Source organism: Anopheles ziemanni, chromosome 3 (genome assembly GCF_943734765.1).
Source record: "Anopheles ziemanni chromosome 3, idAnoZiCoDA_A2_x.2, whole genome shotgun sequence".
Classification (NCBI taxonomy): Eukaryota; Metazoa; Arthropoda; class Insecta; order Diptera; family Culicidae; genus Anopheles; species Anopheles ziemanni.
The window spans coordinates 52,691,606-52,711,978 of record NC_080706.1 but is presented as its reverse complement, the minus strand read 5'-3'; the positions used below and the strand labels follow the sequence as shown (position 1 = coordinate 52,711,978).

The 20,373-nt window shown below is 45.0% G+C and overlaps 1 protein-coding gene across 1 annotated transcript; it reads left to right on the top strand.

The window, feature by feature from the left end:
* The first annotated feature begins 1,368 nt into the window (after positions 1-1,368).
* On the top strand, positions 1,369-14,848 carry LOC131288229 (uncharacterized). The gene is made up of 6 exons (XM_058317345.1): positions 1,369-1,489; positions 1,547-1,620; positions 1,690-1,954; positions 2,032-2,143; positions 8,481-8,620; positions 12,426-14,848. Exons 1-6 carry the CDS (start codon positions 1,369-1,371, stop codon positions 14,846-14,848), a joined length of 3,135 nt encoding a protein of 1,044 aa, XP_058173328.1.
* The last annotated feature ends 5,525 nt before the right edge of the window (positions 14,849-20,373 follow it).

Below are 20,373 nucleotides of genomic sequence, written 5' to 3'. Positions count from 1 at the left end.
TTATTTTTGCAGCAGCACTGAATCAAAAATGCAAACAAACGAAAAACGGGAAAAAGCACGATTGGGGTGAAAAATGGTGGCACGAGGGAAAAATGGTGCTGGTGGTTAAGGACTGCGCCAACCGAGGTCCGCACAGCCGAGGAGTGTTTCCCAAATTTTCACCTTCAGTTTCCCTCGCTCGCCATTCCGAGCCCCGTTTGTCCGGTGTGTTGTTGTTTCCACAATTCGTGGGCAACAATTTATAGCCTTTTCTCCCACCCTCCGGTGGCGGCCCGGTTTGACCACGAACCTTACAATTGATTATCATTCGGTTCCATGATTGTAATTCCTTGCTTGTGATTTATGGGCATTCCGCCACCCGGCGCAACGTTTCCGCCAGTACCCGGATCGGTGCCCAAGGCATGTAGGCCAGCGATTCAAGAAGGAGGACACACAACGCTGAACGCAATCACTGCCCCGAAGCAGCCCCAAACAGTTTGCGGTGTGCGCCACCTTCCGAAACGTGCCAACTTTTCAAAACGTACCCCGGTATGCATTTAATTAAATTAATCTCCCTTTCGGCCATCGGTCGCTAACACTTTGTCGCTTCGACGTCCGAGTGGAGCAACCGTGGCGAAAGTACAATTTCATTTCTTCCCCGAACAGCTCGTGGTGTAAATGTGCGAAAACCAACGTAACACGTTTCCACATCGTGTCGGGTATTTCATTCGAACCAATCATCGGAAACTTCATTGCGACGTCAGTTGACATTAATCTTTCGCATCCCGCAAATATAATAAATATACAGCACAACACATTTCTCATTGTTTCGTGCACTCTTTTTCTCATTTTTATTTTTGTTTCTTCTTCCTCCCTCGCAGAAACACCCTCAGGAACGGCGCTCGTCAAGGACATCGGAGTCGTGGGCAGACCGACCGTGGATTGGCAGCATTTGAAGCGGAAAACTCGGCACGGGGGAAATCGGAAAGCCGTTGTTTACAGTTCCAACAGTGACAGAGAGGCAGGGAGAGGGTGGAGCCGTAACGCCCAATCAAACGCCCCGTCCACCAACGATCGATAATAATGACAAACTAACAAACGCGAGCGCGAGCACACGCGTCCCAAAAGGCCCTGTAAGGTCAAGGGCGGTACGATTGCGTGAGAAGGAAAAAATAGCCGAAGGGCAAAGCAGCAAGCACGCAAACACACACAAAGAGGAGGTCGTGTTTCGAAAACCGCCCGCGCAAAACATTAGAACCATCCAACCGTCGGAATTTTCCGAACCGTGACATTCGAAAAGTCCGAACAACAAACCGGGCGGTGTGTGGGGGCTCTCAAAGAAAAAGAAAAGGAAAACACCTCCCACACACAGACAACAGCATGGGAGCGATGTGTGTCACAAGTGGTGCCACCGGAAGGACCACGTCCACCGTGGCCCTCGGTGCCCTTCTCATCCTCGCGCTCGCCATCAACCGAAGCCTTTGTAGTGTAGCACATCCGGCCGCGGAGAGCAACAGGGATGTCGGTGTTGCCAGCGTCCCGCCCTCCACCAGCGTGACAGCAGCAGGCATCAGTAGTGATAGCAGTAGTAGCAATAGTAGTAGCAGTAGCAGTAGTAGTGCTAGTCTTACCGACAACAGCGTTAGTTCCTACGATGGTGACAGTGTCCCGGCGGGCAGCAGTAGCAGGTCGGGGACGGAGGACGACGAGGGGCAAACAACTCGACCCCAACCACCCACGGTGGAAGATCCGGTCACACCAACGGCTACGGCCGGGCCGCGGAAGGATGCCAACAGCTACGATGGCCCCGTTCCGCCACCGGAAGGACAGATTCCGCTGGAACGGTTGCCCTCCAACACGTTGCTCAAGTACACCGCCTACAAGGACGTCTCGATACTGCACTTCCGCATACCGACCGACACGCGTACGGCCTTCTTTAGCTTTAAGGCGTACGAAGAATCCAAAGGTGCCTTTCGTAAGTAGCGCTTCCATCGATCCCTCTGCCCGTGGCTTCGTTCTTCTCTCCTCAACCACCTTCTCGCCACTTTTCAGAGCGCAACTGCAAACCTAATGATATTACGCTGCACCTGAAAGCGGGCAGCTACCCGGTCATCAGCCCGGAAAACATTACCTTTCCCAAGCACTTTCTGGACGCGGACGAGAGGTAAGTACCGCGGGGGCTGCTTTAAATGAGTTTTCTTCATTATAGACGTGCATTTTTACGTGCGTCGGCGAGCGTTTGCTCGTTTCGCACGTCAGCATTAACCCTTACATGCCGTAGTGTCCCGTTGTACAGCTATAACAGCGTATCCTTACGATAAGATGGTTAAACCAAATATAACTTTTGAAATAATTTCTTGGCAAAGCAATGTGATCTTGTTTTGACATTGGCTCACGATAATAACAAGAGAACGTCGCCCGAAATCATTGTTTCCATCAGAAATGCTATATAAAACAATTCTACACATGATAAAAATATAAACTGCAAAAAAACATAATTCTTTATAAGAAACATTTATCGTAGGTTTTTATACTTAAAATTCATGGTTATTCATCATTATACACTTGTATCGAAGTATTAAGATGTATGGCATTCTTTAGTATACAGGATCCATGAAGGTTTTTTTAAGTAAAGTTTTTTTTCTCATGTTACAATATTTTGAAACAATATTAAGATTAATCTGACAATGCTGGAAAAGTTATTGTATTAGGAATCAGAAAAAAATAACCAGGAATTTATGTCAAAACATGACAATGTTGAAACAAGAAAACAATCGATAGAGCCACCGTAATATTGTTTCACGCTGGAACAAATGTAAAGGAGTTTGTTTAGCCGGTGAAACTGTTGGAATGATCGGTACACTAGGTATTTATATTGATAGACCAAACTTACACAAGGTGAGCGTCCTCTTAATCTTCGGAAAAAACTTTCAACCTGAGTGGGGCACTGTTTAGCCCATCGTTAAACTTTTATGCAGAGTCGAGCGGTACGGTATTTTTGAACTTTATCAGCAAATTATCAGATAGTAGATCGGATTGTTTCACTTTTTACGGATTACGGATACAAAACTAAAACAAACCGTCCTATAATTTTCTAATTACGTTTAATAATACTCCATCGATGGTATCGACTTTTCACCGAAGTTTGACGATACCCTGATAAATTTAACAGTATTCTAATGATGTTTAATAAGGCTAGACGCTAGATGCGTTTGGCGTTGCTCTGTAGACAAAAAAGAACTTCAAAACTGTCCTACACATTTATCATCAATCAATCAATATCCCTTATTTTTTTAAATCCGGTGCAAGATAAAACATTTTTGACCAAACGAATGCTGTCTTAGTTAAACATTGGCACGTTTACTAATGTCGGATTTTTGTTTTCTGAAACCTAACACAATAACCTTTCCGTTAATGTCAAAATTCTCAGAATATTGTTACTGCCAAAATTTGCCATCCACCCTGTACATAATTCAGAAAATATTTCCTGCATTCAAAATTAGACGGGCACGCCAAAATGTATTATTGTTAGGATATAATTTAAGCAAATTTGTTGCCATATGCTGGAAGGCTAACGTTTAATAAACGTTAATTACGTGCGTTTATCTAGTATTTTTATACAAAACTCAAAATCAATATGGCAATGAAAATAATCATTCGGCAGAACTATACATTATATATTGCATTGCTATATAAATTGAAGTAACAAAACAAGTGGAACTTTCGTAAATGTTGCTTGACATCAAAAGAAGAAAAATTAGGTTCTTGGCTAAAAGAGTGAATATGATTTCAAAAGATCAAACACACGCAAATCAGTTTGCAGACACCCATGTTGTCTTGCTCAACGGCAAAGTTGAACGATATAATCAAGCACGTAACAAATGCATGGGATAGGAAACACCTGCCAGGGTGAAATTCTTAACAACACTAGTTTGCAAAGTGCCTAATGAATTTAATTTATTTTAAAATTTTGGTTACGTACGTACATTACGTTGCATTCAAGGGCTAGCGTTTTCACCACCGACCGTAACTTACGACGTGACGCGATCGTTGATCAAGCTTATTTTCGCTGACTGGAGGGGCAGACATTAACCTGCTCCCCGAAACCGAAACAGACAGGGGCGAAGAAGAATGTGGCGACAAAGAGCGAGCGTACCGTCCTGGAGTTACAGTAAAACTCATCAAAAATTACGTGACAAATGTGGCAACAGCTTTCATCAGTCAAGGGCCGCAGCGGCGTACTCATACGTGCCCGACCGAAAAAAGTTCCCCGTGCCAAAGTCTTTAACGAAACCGGGCGGCAAGCTGTGGCATGAGAGGCTGTTCCTCGGCGGGACGTGGTGAAACTGAATGAAAAGAGGTGTGTTTTCCTTTTTCTCTGTTTTGGTTACTTCCACAGCCACACACGAGTACAAAATCACGGATTTTATAAATGTGCCGTTCCTGGTGCGGAAGGAAGCCCTCCACCCTCCCCAATGGTGTCAACTGCTTCATTTCCAGGGAAAATTATGCCAATGCGGCAGGACGGCTGGGAAATGCCGGCGAAGCGAATGGAAGCGAGCGTAAGACAACCGCAGATGGATGGCATTTTGGAAAAGTTATTAGTTAAGTTGTGCGCAGGTGGGGCAAGTGGAAAATAAAACACCCCATCGTGGAGGCCGAATACGGGATGAAGGGGAGATGGGTATGGCGCTGCCGACGGTGGGGAAATAAACAAAACTTTTCGAATCGGGTGAACATTCTGGAAACCGAACCGAAGGGAAAAGGGAAATAGTTCAATGGTCTGGCGGGTGGCATTAGGAACGCTAAAGTTTCGCGCTAAACAATTTCTGCCCGTCCGCTTTTCACCAAAATGCGTCCTTCTCGCGTCCAGACCGGTCGTTGCTGTCGTTGCTTTTTCATTTACTTTTCCGCTACGCCGTGAAAGCATCGCATGGTGAGCGACAGAAGTGAAAGCATTCAATACGCCTCCGGGGCGAGGCGCAACAATTTGTTTACTTTCACTTTGAATTTTTCAATGGTCTCCTTTTGGCGCCGGAAAATTCAGGCCACTCATTCGCCCGCCCAGCCGCGTGGCTGCGTTTACTTTTCCCGGGGCCAGTTGCTTAGCTTCCCCGTCCCCGTTACCATGCTGCTCGAAAGACTACGCATCGAATTTTCTCGCCCCTTGCAAAGTTGCCCAACAAACGATCAAACGATTTCGGCGAAAACACCACCGATTGTGCATTATTTAATGAATTCAGCAACCCCTCCCGCTCCTCCAACACCAGGCGCCTCCTCACCCGGTGACCCAACGGTTTGTGTACGATCTTTACAAAGACAGTTTTCTGACCAAACAAATTCTACGGAAAACTTGAAGTCGTTCTCCCGGTCAGACATCGCTCTTAGTTACATTTAACTTTGCGAACGAATGCTCGACAGCTTAAGCACCGTTCGAAGAACGTGACGGAATATTTCGGCTCAACTTAGGCTCAAGCTGTCGAGAACAGATCAACGTAAATAATTCTTTAGCGATGGTATTTCATTTCTATATATACATAAGGAAACAAGGTTATTGTTTCACGATGGATTGTTGTATCGCAGCCATTTTTTGGCAAAATAGTTTAGATACCGTTTTTATAAAATGGCGTTCGAAGACTAAAGTAAGGTCGTACAGCGATGTAGTAACGGAAATGCTTTTGGTACCGTATAATGTCTATGAAGTACCGAAAACTTTACGATTGCTTCTGAAGATATCTCCAATATAGCTATCGTTAGGAATTATTTAGGGCTCTTCTTTCCGGAAGAATTCAAACAATTCAATTTTGCTTATTTATCCATCTAGCATAAAGCAAATGTTGAACTCTTGTTTTGTAGCTCTCATTAATTTTTAAGGACCGAAGCAAGACTCGAGATTTTTGCTTCAGTTTTCTCCAGTTAAGTTAGCTGTAAATTTTTTTTCTGTTAATTTAAAACTAAAAGCTTAAAAACAAGAATAGAAAAAAACTAATGAAAGCTTAAAATAATAGCATTTTGCCATGCTGATATTTCTTTTGGAAACCATTTAAAAAAAAGGTATTTAACTAATTGTAAGCATTGACATGTTGCTTCATCATAAGATTATCAAGAAACACAAGAGGAGTAACTCCTGATAGACAAGAACCCTGGGAGGATTAGAAAACAAATGTGATATCTCCTCCATTCGGTGCTTTAGGCTGAGCTATAAAAAGGTATCAAAAGGAATCATTCAAAACAGTTTGAAAAATTGCATGGAAAAACACACTCTTTATTGACATTAAACTCAGTATGACGATTGTGATCCGATGCGCACGGAAGGACACTTTCTACCACCCGGTGAAGGGAAACCACGGATACGGGATAACACTCGACAAACAAACATAAAACAAAAAAAGGCCACAGATTCCCGATCAGCTTATCGATAGACCACTCCTGGCTGCCATTTGCGAGCAAATCCGAACGGGAATCGAATCACGGAAAATGACAAATTCTATCACATTACGATACGGCGAATTACGATGTCGTCGGTGGACGGAAAATCCTATGAATATCAAAACGTCCTAGTGATGCCCAGTTCCAGCTGGCAGCTAGCACAAATTTTCTTTTCCCTTTCTCCCGTCCTCGCCTCGCCGAGTGATATGAGACCGGTGCGGTTTCCCGAGGGCCGCTTATTGCGAAAGCAATCGGGAAGCATCGGGATGGGACACAAATTCGAAAAGTTGGTCTGCAAAACTCTCAACCGGGTTTCTGTCGAAATGGTTCGTGAAGTTCCTTTCGGTGATGTTTTTTTTTTTTTGTCAGGCGCGGGGTGGGTTGGAAAAGAAAAGATTCATCATAACCCGTGAAAAGCCGGCACTCCTTTCGCAGTCAGATGTATGCATATAAAACAAAAAAAGAAATCATTCCTGGGCACACCAATGCGCCTGCAGGACTCGGGTCCTGTTCCACCTCCCGACCAATCCTATATTGTGTTAGTTTATTATATTTTCCTTTTTCTCCAATGCTTCACTCGAGCTTGAGCGGCATCCGGAGTAGCCGGGAAAACAACGGGCCATCCCGAGCAAGGTGACTTTCCTTCGCCTCGATACGGCGGATATGAAAGTGGAGGCGCACGTATTTGCATAGCGAATGCGATCGGGAGCCGCCGGGTTTATGTTCCCATTTTTCCGCAACTCGAGCGAACCTCGAGGACGCTCCCCTGCAGAAGCACGCGGACATTCGAAAGACGAATGGCGTTGAAATTTGATTTACAGCCATGAGTTGACTATCCTGCCGGGCGTACCTGGCAGGTCGGACTGGGAAAGCCGCCCGACTGGGACTTCCCAGCAGGACAAGGCTGCTGCCACCATTGGAATTCCATTTTATTTCACTCCCATCCGCCCGTCCCGTGTGTTGGTGAATGTTTGTAAGGGAATGTTTTTCCTTCTTCCACTCACCCACTGTGAGGATTGAGTTGAGCTCGATTCCTCGCACTTCGCCCTGGAGAAAGTATGTTCCTAGCCAAAGCTGAAGCGACGAAATTTAATCGTATACGGTTGAACTAGCCCATTTTATACCATGTACATGTTCTAATCTTTTCTTTGCACAAAAGAAAATTTATACACTACGGTTTTATACACCACATGGAATTCAGTTGAATATAATATTAAGCAAACTCGATGAGTGCAACTAGTACCGAAACAGTTCAAACTATACTATTTTTTAGTAATTTTTCTAGACAAGTTTTGTTGATACTTAAAACTGTTTCAAAGCTGCAATGTAAATCATTTAGATATGCTTCGTATTTACAGGCACTGTCTTTAGTTTTTACAAAGGAAAAAAGCAGTGTTATTCGGTTAACTCTATCTGTTACAAACAATAAGTAAAATTAACCAATTTCAGGAAGTCTCAACAGTGGTTGGGAAACAACCTATACTTTAGTCTTTTATTGCACAATTTGTTTGTAACTGAAAAGGACCGTTGTCTTTTTTCCGCGCTTATATGTACATTTCCCAACTCTTTATAAATACTTTCATTATCTTGGAACACCTACGTTGTTTTCTGTTTTTTCTTTTAATTAAAAAGACTTTGTTTGAACAATATTTACTTTTTATGTCATTCAATGAACTTCTTCGAAACTTATTGGTCCAAGAAAAGCAGACTTTATACACGTGAGGTAAAGTTTTATTTCGCACAACAAATTAAAGCGATAAAAACATTAAAAGTTTTACCAAATAAATTATTCGTAGAAACTCGTTCTTGTTGAAAATAAAGATGCATAAATTTTAATTTCGAATAAGGGTTTCATTTCAAAATTATTCCTTTGGAACTCGTTCTTGTAGAAAATAAAAATCCATATATTTTAAATTAAAATACGGGGTTGGATCAGTAACAATTGGTATGATTTTATGATCCCAACTAAACTGACCATAGCCAAACAACGGTCTTCATTTTGTCACATTAAATTCCGAAGCACATCTGACTTACGATTCTACTCCCCCTTTGGTCGTCTCTCCTGCCTGCAGGTTTGAAATACACAGTCTACAATTCAAATCGGACAGCACGACGCGCCGGCTCAGCATCGATGGACCGCACCCGGGCAATTGGTTCGCCGTGGCCTTCATCAGCTGGACGGATCCGAACAATGAACGCATCGAACAGCAAGGTAGGTATCCGGAGATCCTACCGCTTTCCAGCGATTTCATCGAAGCTCTCTTTGATCGAACCATCTCATCACAGTTTGGCGCTGTTTAGCCGTCAAAAAACTCCCCCGACCACCACCAAAAGTTGGCACACGACGTTAAGCCTTTGCCGGTGGTGTAATTAAATCACCGGACAGTGGCCAATATCTCGTGCAATTTTTCCTTCAACCACCACCAACGCTTGATTGCCAGATGAACAGCCATCTCCGGGTCTCTGGTTCGGGGCGTCGGAGCGATGGACAACATCACGACCGAGCGATATTTGGGGTGTTGTTGCCGGTTGCGAAATGTCGCTTCCAAAAGCGGTCATTTGATTGACTGTCATTATTTGTAATTAGGCCGCCCGGCGCCGGGACGCGTCGCCCCGTTGGACGTTGGAATGTTCAAAATTGACCAACCAAAGCGAACCCGAAACCCAGCACGACGATGTCGATAAGGCTGATGAGGCCGTTCCATGGCCGCGAAATTGACAGGCGAAATGAGAGTTTCTCAATCACATTAAAAGACTGACCGGGTTCTCGGATCTCGAACACCGGGAAGCTTATGCCAGCAGCGTGCAACGTGTCGTGGAATTCAACCGTTCGCCGTTTGATGCTAAAAACGCGAATTTGCGCCCCATTCTGCTTCTCGTGCAAAAAGGCACACACAGAGTTCCGCGTGTCTGTGTGTGAATTGTGTCATTAAAGCTGGTTGTTTACATAAATTTATCGTTCCGCCACGTTCGATCCCATCGACAAGGATCATCAATGCTTCGTTCGCCCGTGACGTTGGTCATGTTTTTTGTCGCCCCTTTTGAATTCCGCAAAAATAGTAATTAAAACTTAACCCAAATTTGTCATCCTGATTAGAGCCATTTGCAACGATCTGGCAACCGATACCGTTGGTTAAAGCAACAAACCACGCGCACACGCGATTTTCATCGATAACTACCGATATCTGATTGATTGCTATTTTTTTTAACATCATTAAAATCGGTGCTTGGCTGTTGAATTCGTTTAGTGAAATGGAACCATCGCAATTAGTGTATTTGCATCATCGTTCTGAAACGAGTTCGTGAAGCAATGCAAAACGGAATGCTATATGGAGGAAAGTTAATCTAGCACTGGAATGAAGAACAGCTGCTGAACAAGAGAAATTCAATTTCCGATTGACAAAACCAAAAATAGAAAAGCTGTTACTTATCAAAACAAAGGAAAACGAACAGTAGAAAACAAAAAAAATTTAAATCAGAGATTCTCAAATAATTTCCTGCGTAATATGAACATTAATCTCTTCATCGTTTTGTAGGTGGCCTTCGTTGATTCAGAGATTCATTTCTATTCATTTATTTGATTCTTTTCGATGCAATTGAACCAAACATAACACAGTATCCAAATCACAGGAAATCTATAAAAATAGGGTTAGTAAGAGCTCTATGAAGCTGTCGCTTTTTCAATAAACCTTGCTGTAAGTAGATAGTTTCGGGTTCGAATCCCAACCGAGACCGAACCCTCCCCTGTACGAGAGGACTGACTATCCACGTACAACAGGGAAACAAGTCTCGTAAGCCCTTAACGGGCAGGCATGACCAAGAGGTCGTTACGCCAAGAAAAAGAAGAAGAAGAAGAAGTAGATAGTTTGGAAGCTATCTTTTTTTTGTCTTAAGCTTTGAATGTTTTTAGGAATTATCAAAACGTTACTTCAGTTTTTTGAGTACGAGAAATAATTTTAATTTCGATTTAAAAGTGGGACAAAATAAATGCAAGGAAATCTGGTTTCGACTGGAACACAATTTGTATGCATTCTGATACTGACAGCTGTAATAGCAGTTTCAAAATTATTTTAAAGACTATTTAAACCATACAATACCTAAAATAAGCCTTTTTAATGTGGGCCAAAACTGGTACACAGGTGGGCCAAAATAGAAACAAAGTGGGCCAAAATTGCTACAAAAATTGTGTTCGGAGATTAATAATTGTTCAGTGAAAAGATAGAATAAACTAAACACTACGTAATTTATTAGATGCTTAGATACTCTACATTACTATACCAAGTTTATCGTTATATGATTGATACTATGAATGCAACGATTTCTTTTGTAGTTATCCTCTCCTAAAAGGGCCAACTTTTTCCCTTTTGTGACATTTTTTTGACTATTTCGAGATGGCAAGACTCTGGAGGGATTATTGCTATTTTGGCTATGCAGTTTAATCAATTGAATATGTGAATTAATGCTTTGTTTATAATTTATAATTTCATCACACAGTAGTATTGACCTAACGAAGCTCTATCAGAAACCTCTCATAGCCGCTCACCAAATTGATCCGATTTCCCATCTCAATATAATTTTTGTACTCTTTTCAATAAACATCTACGTCTTTAGTTGTGATACGGAACAAATCCGATTATTTTTATTAAATTTATTACACCACAACTTTTGGTATAGTTATACTTATAATAATATGGTATTATTTATCAGAAATATTAAAAACAAGTATTTATAGATGTGTTGGATTCTAACGGTAAAGTTTTTAAATATCTGCCTAAAAGGACGAATGTTATTAACCAAAAAATGTTTGAATTCGGCGCAATAAAAGTAATATTACAGTGAATAACATCTTTAAAATATCTATACCATAGAGACTAGCTATTGATAGCTTTTCATGAGGTCCAATTTATTTTCTTTTTTTTAATTTACGGTGAATAGTTAAGAACCTGTTAAAAAAAAGAAGAAGTTAAGAACCACTGGGCTAAATGAAAGCTAGTTTACCATTGTGTGGCGGAAAAACAATCGACGCTAAACCAGACGGGCTAATCTTGGCCGAGTTCTACAAAGTACCCAACGAAATCCACCGGTAGCACCGGAAATTAATACTTCTAAACCAGAAGCAATCAGCAAGCATTGCCAGCGTTAAATTCCCAATTCTTCCCAACCATCCCGACCGGAGGAGCCGCCAAACGGCTAAACGAAATGCAAACGGCTCGGATCCACCCATCCACCCGGTTCACCCGAAATGACTAAATTATCCTTGACTTTATTCCCCCGGTTCATTCTTCTGTTCGCTATCTATCGAATCTGCGCTTCATTTTCCTCCGTTTAAGATAAACGCTTCACCGTAGACGCTTGCTTTCTTCGCTCGGACCGGCTGCACAACTATCGACACTTTCTAGTCCGCCGGTCCGGACGGCAGACTCATTTCACTCCATCTTTCTCTCTTATCCTTGGAGCGTACGGGTTTTCGAATTGGAAATTTAATTCCTCTTCCAGTGTCATACTGTCTCGGTGGCCGATTTTCTTGCTCCTCCTCCCCTCGATCGGCCGTCTCCATCGGGGCGGAAAACTTTCCGACGCGATAAGATATTTTAATACCACGAGAAAGCGTTCAACTGGTCGTTTGCAGCGGAGCCCGTCGGGGGTTGACACTGTTGAAACGGTGGTTTTCCGATAAAGTTCCACTAGAAATTGAGTGCTCCGGAAAGAGTCACTAAAAACGTACGAACACAAACGGTTGGCGGCGGGGGGAAAGTTTTTAACTTCGATGCCGAGCGAAAGATAAGCCGAATGGCGGTGACTACATTTGTGGGTTTGGGAAAACTTTTTTATTTCCTTCATTCCACCGACGACGACAACGTCATGGGTTCGTCTTCTTGGAGTCGATTGAAATCGGTGGGCAGTGATATGTGAATTTAAAAAGAAAATTATCCTAACCTTTCCCAATCCCTTTCCGTTGTCGCAGAAGTAGCACAAGCTAATGTAAGTTTTCTGTGAACTCTTTTCGCCTACGACAGGACTGGCCGCATCGTGCGAAACGTTGCTAATGTCGGAGATGTCGATCGTTGCGGCGAAACCGAAGATGCTCAACACGGACGTGCGCCATCCGGGCACCCTCGCCGGGGACCAGAGCGAGCCGAGCAGCTTCAAATTCTTCGTGCCGGCCAACGTGTCCATCGTCACCTGGCGGCTGCACCTCGCGCAACCCTGCGCAAACTGCACCGACGTCACGTTCCACGTGCAGGCCAGCGCCCTGCCGACGCCACGCGACTACCTGCAGCACGCCATCATCTGCCCGAACCGGACGGGCGACGTTAGCATCGACTTTTACCCGCACGAAAGCACCTGGCACTACGTGGACTTGGACTTTCTGCGCGAACCAGCGTCGACGCAGGCAACGCAGACCGGAGGGAACGAGACGACCGGACGGAATACGTCCGCCGAAGACAACTCCTCCGAGGGGCCCAAGATGGAGCTGCCTTACACGGTGGAGCTGATTTTCCATCCGCTCGACGAAACGACCACGGGTGTCGACGAACCGGAAATGCAGGAGGATGTCATTACCGAAACCTCACCACCACCAACCTCTTCGTCGCCATCGTCGTCGTCGTCGTCGAAGGAAACGAAGTCACTGCCGCATCGAAGCTTTGACCGCTACTCCGTGTTGCGACAAACGTACCGCGAGTTCTTCATGTTCGACTACGATCTGCTGCCGGATGTGAATGGGACGGTGCCGGTGACGCTCAACCTGACCGCCGGTGTCCCGGCGCTGATGAAGTTCGACGTGAACGACGTGTACGACATCGGTGGCACGCTGAGCTTTGCGGTCGCGATGCGGCAGGACCTGAAGGGCAGCCTGATCGACGCACGCCACGAGTCGACGAACGAACACGCGGGAGTGGTGGCGGAGAAGCTGGTCGACATGCAGGAGGAGTTTGTACCGGAGATGACCACCACCACGTCGACGACGACCACAACAACCACCACAACGACGACCACGACGACGACGACGACGACTTCCTCCCCGGCAACGATGGCGGAGCAGGTGGCTCAAATCATCCGCTCCGGAGCGATTCCGACGGTCGCTCCACCGAAGGCGAACCAAACGGTCATCGTGTGCCTGCGGCTCGAGGAGCCCGGCATCCCGACCTGGCCGGACCGGTGCGTGTACGGCCGGCACACCTACCCGGCCGCCATCGTCATCAACAACACCGACGCCGACACCAACACGGGCCTCGTGCACGTGCCCTTCCCGGAGCCGGGCGCCTGGTACGTCACGCTCGGGCTCTTCTGCCACCAGGGCGTGCCGGGGACGGTCACGGAGACGACGGCCCGCACCGCCATCATCGACAGCGTGAAGGAGTTCGTGCGCACCTACCGGGGGACGCTGGCGGGCATGCGGCCGCCGTGTGCGTGCGCCGAGCGGATCGCCCACTACCGACGGTGCGTGGCGGACGAGGGGTGCCTGGCGGCGCTGAACGAAACCGAAACGCTCAAGCTGAAGGAGTGCATCATGGACGCGAAGTGCACCGGGGGTCAGCGCCAGTCGGAGGAGATGGCCCGCAAGTTCGAGCTCCACCACAAGCACGCCACGGAGCAGAGCGTGCAGAGTGCGTCGGCCGAGCGGGGTACCAACGGTGGGACGTGCAACGCCAGCGTCGTGTTTACCATCTCCTCCAGCCCGTGTGTGGCCGGACGGTGCGGACGGTTCGGGCGTTGCTACCACTACATGTCGGGCGGGTTCGTGTTCTCCACCTGCCTGTGCCTGCGCAACTACCGAGGGTGGGATTGCACCGAGGACTCGCAGGTCCCATCCAGCGCCTCGATCCTGCTCGCCTCGCTCATGCTAACGCTCTCGAACCTGCTCTTCCTGCCGAGCATCTTCTTCGCCGTCCGCCGGGGCTACCACAGCGAGGCCATCATCTACTTCTTCGCCATGTTCTTCTCGGCGTTCTACCACGCGTGCGACTCCGGCGAGGAGGAGTTCAGCTTCTGCCTGGTGAAGATCGGCGTGCTGCAGTTCTGCGACTTCTACTGCGGCCTGCTCGCCATCTGGGTGACGCTGATCGCGATGGCCAACGTGCGCCACCAGTTCGTCTCGCTGCTGCACATGCTCGGGGCGATCCTGCTCGCGTTCGGCACCGAGCTGAACAAGCAGTCCCTGTGGGTGTTCCTGGCCCCCGCCCTCACCGGCATCTGTCTCATCTCGGTCAGCTGGGGCCTGCGGTGCCGCAAGACGCGCCGCTGCTTCCCGGCCCGCAGCTACCTGGCGCTCTACCTGCCCGTCGGCAGCGTGCTCGTAATGGTCGGGCTCGTCTGCTTCGCCTTCCTGCAGACGAAGCAGAACTACCATATCGTGCACTCGATCTGGCACATGGTGATGGCGCTCAGCATCCTCTGCCTGCTGCCGGACCGGAAAACGTTCCACCCGAAGTGCTAGCATACGGTGCGGATCTACCTGCTCAACTCCGGCTCGCCGTCCACCTCGACGCAGTCGACCACGTCGTCCGGTTCGGGGCCGGTGCTAGCGGAGTTGCCCAACGCCGTCGACGGTGGCCCCACCGGTGGCTGCGCCCTGTCCACCATCACGGACGAGCGTGGAGCGATCGCGGCCACCCACGGTGATTGAGCGCGCCGTCCCGACCCGCCCCGTCTATTGCGTCCAGCAACGTATCACGAAGACCTTCTGCATTCCTAAACGCACCCAATGTTGTGCACCGAACACTCTTGCACCAAAAACACACACCCATTCGTTAGATGTATCCCTTCAAAAGAATCCCCCACAGGAAATGACCCCGATTTCCAGCACAACTTTCCCTGTGTTAACACACACCCACACCACCCACAATGCCTGCATCTCGATGTGATGTGAAGTTGATGTTTAGTGTCATGTTCCGGTGTTCCGTTTAGGTGTATGGATGTGCGTGTGTCTGTCTGTCTGTTTGTATGTATGTACGCGCTACGAGTGGCAGCCCCCAGCAGTAGTGGACGAATTAGAACTTTAGCGATGAAAATGTGATCTACTTAGTCGAACCGGTTCCGGTAGGCACGTGTTTGTGGCCGACAAAATGGTGGACCGGGGGGGGGGGGGGGGGGGGGGGGGGAGAACTGGCCCGTATTTGTGACATGGAACACCTGCCCATACCGAAGAGTACCGAAAAAAAGAACGTTTTAAAAATGCTACATTGCACCGTTTTATTTTTTAAGCATTATTCACCTTTTTCACGCGACAAGCAGACGCGGAACTAAGGGCCGGTCAACGGGGTCAACGTAATAGGAAGAACAAAATTAGATTAAACGTAACAAAACAAAGAACTACCAAGGCGGGGAAAAGGGCGCGTAGGTATAAAATGTATATTCTCATACTCACACTATCTTAGGCTGATTTACACCGATCGTACCACTGTTTGATAAATTCATACGTGCCTTGCCGTGTAGACGACGCGGGGGAGGGGGGTGAAGCGATGGGGATGGCGATAGTCGATGTCGTGCCACGTGAGGGCGGGGTACGGCGAAATACCGGCCCAGTACCACTTTGTCAAAAGGCAAACCCCCGTCGCCCCCGGAAAACCGAGAGGATTAAGAAAACACAAACTGAGCCGCGGTTTGTGATAGCGAAGCTTTTACTCTCCTCATGTTGTTCGGTTCATTTTTTATCTGTTTTGTGTTCTCTACACTGAGGCCACGTTGCGCACTACCATTTTGTAACCGTTTTGCACCTACTACCGAGATGGTGAGCGAAGGGCTAGAGAAAACTAGTGAACATAAAGTGAAAATAAAATTACAGAGCGTAACACAAACAAAACAAAAAGAAAACACGAGTAAAACTAAGGCAGAAGAAGAAAAAGAACTATTTACCAAGTAGAGCAAAAACGGACAGCAAACAAGATAACACTTTTTGTACCCAAAACCGCTTACTATCATGAAGATTCAAAGGAAAACAAACACTAGTTCATCGTTACAGTCGGCCCAAAAACTCAAATAGTAAATGTAACGTCACAGAAGAGATTTAACGTCCACGCAGCTAAAAGGAATCATTGACGAGAAACGAGGAGCGAACGAACCGTCGCAAAGAGAGCAACACACAATTCGTACATGAATACAAACCGCACAAAACCGGCTGACAACAGTCGGGTGCCCCTAGGTAAGAGTAGTTAATTTCAATTAAAAAACCAAAACCAAATGGCTTGTATGTGTTCCCGGATTTTGCCGGTCTTAAAATTGGGGTAGCAATTGGGGAGCGGATTTAGAGGGAGAAGACCGCGCAGGTGATCAACAGATGACTTGTTTAAGACAGTCCACTGAAACTATTTCTAGGCTACCATGTGAGCGGGGAACTTAGCTGGATAATGTTACCACGAGAAAGGGGAGAACGAAGGTGTTTTTATTTTTCATGTTTTTGCATCCCATGCACCACAGGCGTATTCCCTGTACGTAAACTACCAGGCGCCTCCATCGTTGCGATGGAAAGAAACGCAAACTGCCGTGTTTCACCGGGAGCGCCAACCATTCGAACCATTGTAAAGACTGTAAAAACAAAACAAACACAAATAAACGTAAAGTTTCATAAGTTTCACACCGTGCTTTCTTTCGAACCGGAGTCTAACCCCCAGGCGCAAAGTTGCATCGTGTCTGACTTTAATCCTAAGAACTACTGATATTGAGACAGATGATTACCGTTTCTGCGTAATTTTTCTTGTTCGACGGTGTACCATGTTTAAAAGATACGCGCAAAACAAACGCATCGTAGCCGATCGTGGGCGGCCATGCAACCATCCATCCTCGTTTAACGGGCGATAAAGAGCACTATGATTATTAGGAAGCAGAGCAGAAAACAAAAACAAATCAACGTAAAAGCAAATAAAACCAAAGCTATCGATGCTAGGAAACAATTGTTCTTAAGCAGCCACAAGTGTAGGATACTTAACGATGTGTGGAGGAACAACAACAATTAGGAAGCTATACTACTGAACTTCAATGCCATACCTTTTTAATGAGCACCTCCCAACAACCCAATCCAAGACAACCCTGCACCATACACCTACACACAAAGCAACAGTTTGGCAAAGAAAATTACACACTAACAAACCAACGCGAAACGATCCTACTGAACCGAGTCAAACCAGAAGGACATTGTGTATGCTTCTATCACACGAAACGGCCACTTAAACGTAGAACAATTGAACTGGATATTTAAAAACAATTGAGAAAAATCTATGTGTAATAGCAACAAAGATCTAATAAACGTTTTCTAAAAAAAACCATGCCACAAGACCTAGACCAATGAATTTAATAAGAACCTAACGAAGGCCACCCATTCACCTATATCACATTCTGCTACTCAAAAATCCAAAGGCGGATCTACCTAAGCGATGTGGGTCCCGAGCTTAAGGACCACGAAATGAACACATGAGAGCGTAAAAGAAACTACTGATATTGTTTATCACTTACATTTCACGCTATTTTATTTGTCATTTGTGTTCCAACGTCGACAACATGCATTCGAATGAAAAGCGACCAAGATCAGCCATCTTTTTTTTCTAGCTTGAATTTTGGCATACTTTGATATTGCTTTTTCATTGTTATTTTTTTCCCTGTCCCCTGTTAATTAGAGAGACTTAAAAGCAATTATGTGACCATGAAAAATCATCAAAGTTTTCTTTTTATAAGAAAGAAACAAAAGAGCTATTAAATTATTTAGAGAAAAGTATTCAATGGGTATTGTACAATTATTAGACCGTCCCGGTTTAGGATTCGTAGCCCACAATGGGCAGCATGATTGGGATGGAATGGGATTTTCGTTTACTTGTTTAGGTTTGTTTATATTGCTTATTTGAATATAATGTATTTCAATGTTTTGAATTACCTTTTCAACAACTTAATGAAACTGATGAAGAGTTACAGAAATAATTGAAACTAAAATCTAAATCTAAATCCAATCGAAAATTGTTAAAGAAGAATTATTGTGACTATAAACGACGGCATCATTTTAGATTCTTTTCCCATGTAGATCAATCAACATTCGTTATAAGATAAGTAAATGATCGTATATAGAGAAACAAGTGTTAGGATTGTTTTAAAAACAACTTCAGGTGAATATAGAAAATTGACTCTTATGCGGACCCAGGAATAGATTGAACCGTCTGTGGAAGCACCGTAGTATACCCCTTGATATCATGTGATATGGCACTATGGTTTTTCAATTTTAAAACACACCGGCAATTCGTTGCTTATTCATTCTACGGGGCTTTACGCCGTCAGCAGCGTCAAACATGTTTTTATTTAAATATAGAGATTCATAGCTCCAAAGGTCATGAAGGGTACGGATGTTGTGGACGGTTAAAAGGGAAAAACATAATCCACTAAAAGTAAACGAAATGTAACGTGAACGACCGAACTATGTCGTGTTTCTTTGCCTCCTTGCATCTAAACGGACAAACAAATCGACGGTAGTGATCAATTTAAGAAACACGAGCACTTCCGCGTTCTTCGCCGCAAGCTGATCCCAGTTGTCTAATCACTATTTTGTTATTCTTTGCTACAATACTACTTCGGTTCCCGTTACCTTTTCGTTCTTTTTTCGAACCGTTATATGCATTGGAATCTATGAAGGTTGTTTACTTCCAAATCTCTTTCTTACCGCATCCTCTACTTACTGGCGTTTCGATCGTAAATGGGCGACTAATTCTTGGAAGAATCGTAATTTTCTTTGAATGTTTTGGGTTTGCATACTAATTGAGCTACGTTTATACGATGAAGCATAGTTCCACTTTTCCCATCACTCATCCCGCTGTGTACCGAACACTACCTCTCGTGGTTTCCTGTTTAAACCTTTTACACATCTTATATCGTTTATCATTCCCGCGAATCTCGAAAAAGGTAAGAAAATCGAATCACCTAGTAAATTAGTATATCTGAAAATTCTAATACTTACTACTACGTTACTAGCACTGTCAAACGCTGTATCCTCTTTATTCGTCATCCTTCCTTCCCCGTCGCACTGGACTGGACTATTCAGTTCTCTGAACCTCGGAAGAGGCCGCGTGGGGACACGTAATCATTTGCATTGGTTTTTTTTTTTTTTTTTTGTTTGCTAATAGAATCTTAAAGATTTGTCAACACATTACGTCGTAGCTTCGATCCTCGGATTTTCGCCGCTATGCCGACGTTCGTGCACATTATTTAACTTTTAATAAGAATTTGTGTTCTGATATTACGTCTTTTGTTGTCTACTTATTTAAATATACCTATCTAAATTTAAACGTTGTTTTACATGTTCTATTAATTTAATCACAGCTGAATCCAATGATTTGCTCATTTGTCGTTTTGCTTTTGTATCCCACTGAACCGTTTTCAATCTTTTGTTGTTGTTTTTTTTTCTCTTACGCCCATACTATCGTTGTCTTTGTTACTAGCGGAACCTAATGTTTACATATCCGTGTCCTCTTTCTCTGATACGGACGCAAATCTTTGTGTTTTGCTTTTTTTCTTTTATCACCATCATCCTTGCTCTAGGTTGTGCTCTATAAACGGAACAGTTGTGCGATGGGTTGATTGATGTCGCCCAAGTGATAAAGATAAAAAGATTCTATTAAAATAACGATATTTGTGCGTTGTGTCACGGCAAACACAGGATAATATTCTAAAAGGCAGCGATACAAAAGCTGGAATATACTGAACGAGAAATACCCTGGTACCCCGCGGGAACGATAGGAACATCATTCGTTAAATTAAAATTGCATTGCGTTAGCTCGACAAATGGTAAATCATGTGCAGTATATGATTTGATTGCGTGTGGGTGTGCTTGTGTGCGTACGGGTAAACAACGGTGTCTACTCTACGTAGCCAGTCCCACCTCACTGTGGGTGGCACAAAAAGGCTCTTGCGACTCGATGTGATTGTGCTACAATACAAACTTTCCTACCAAGTACAATAAGTTATTACAATGTTAGTAAGGACGTTTCT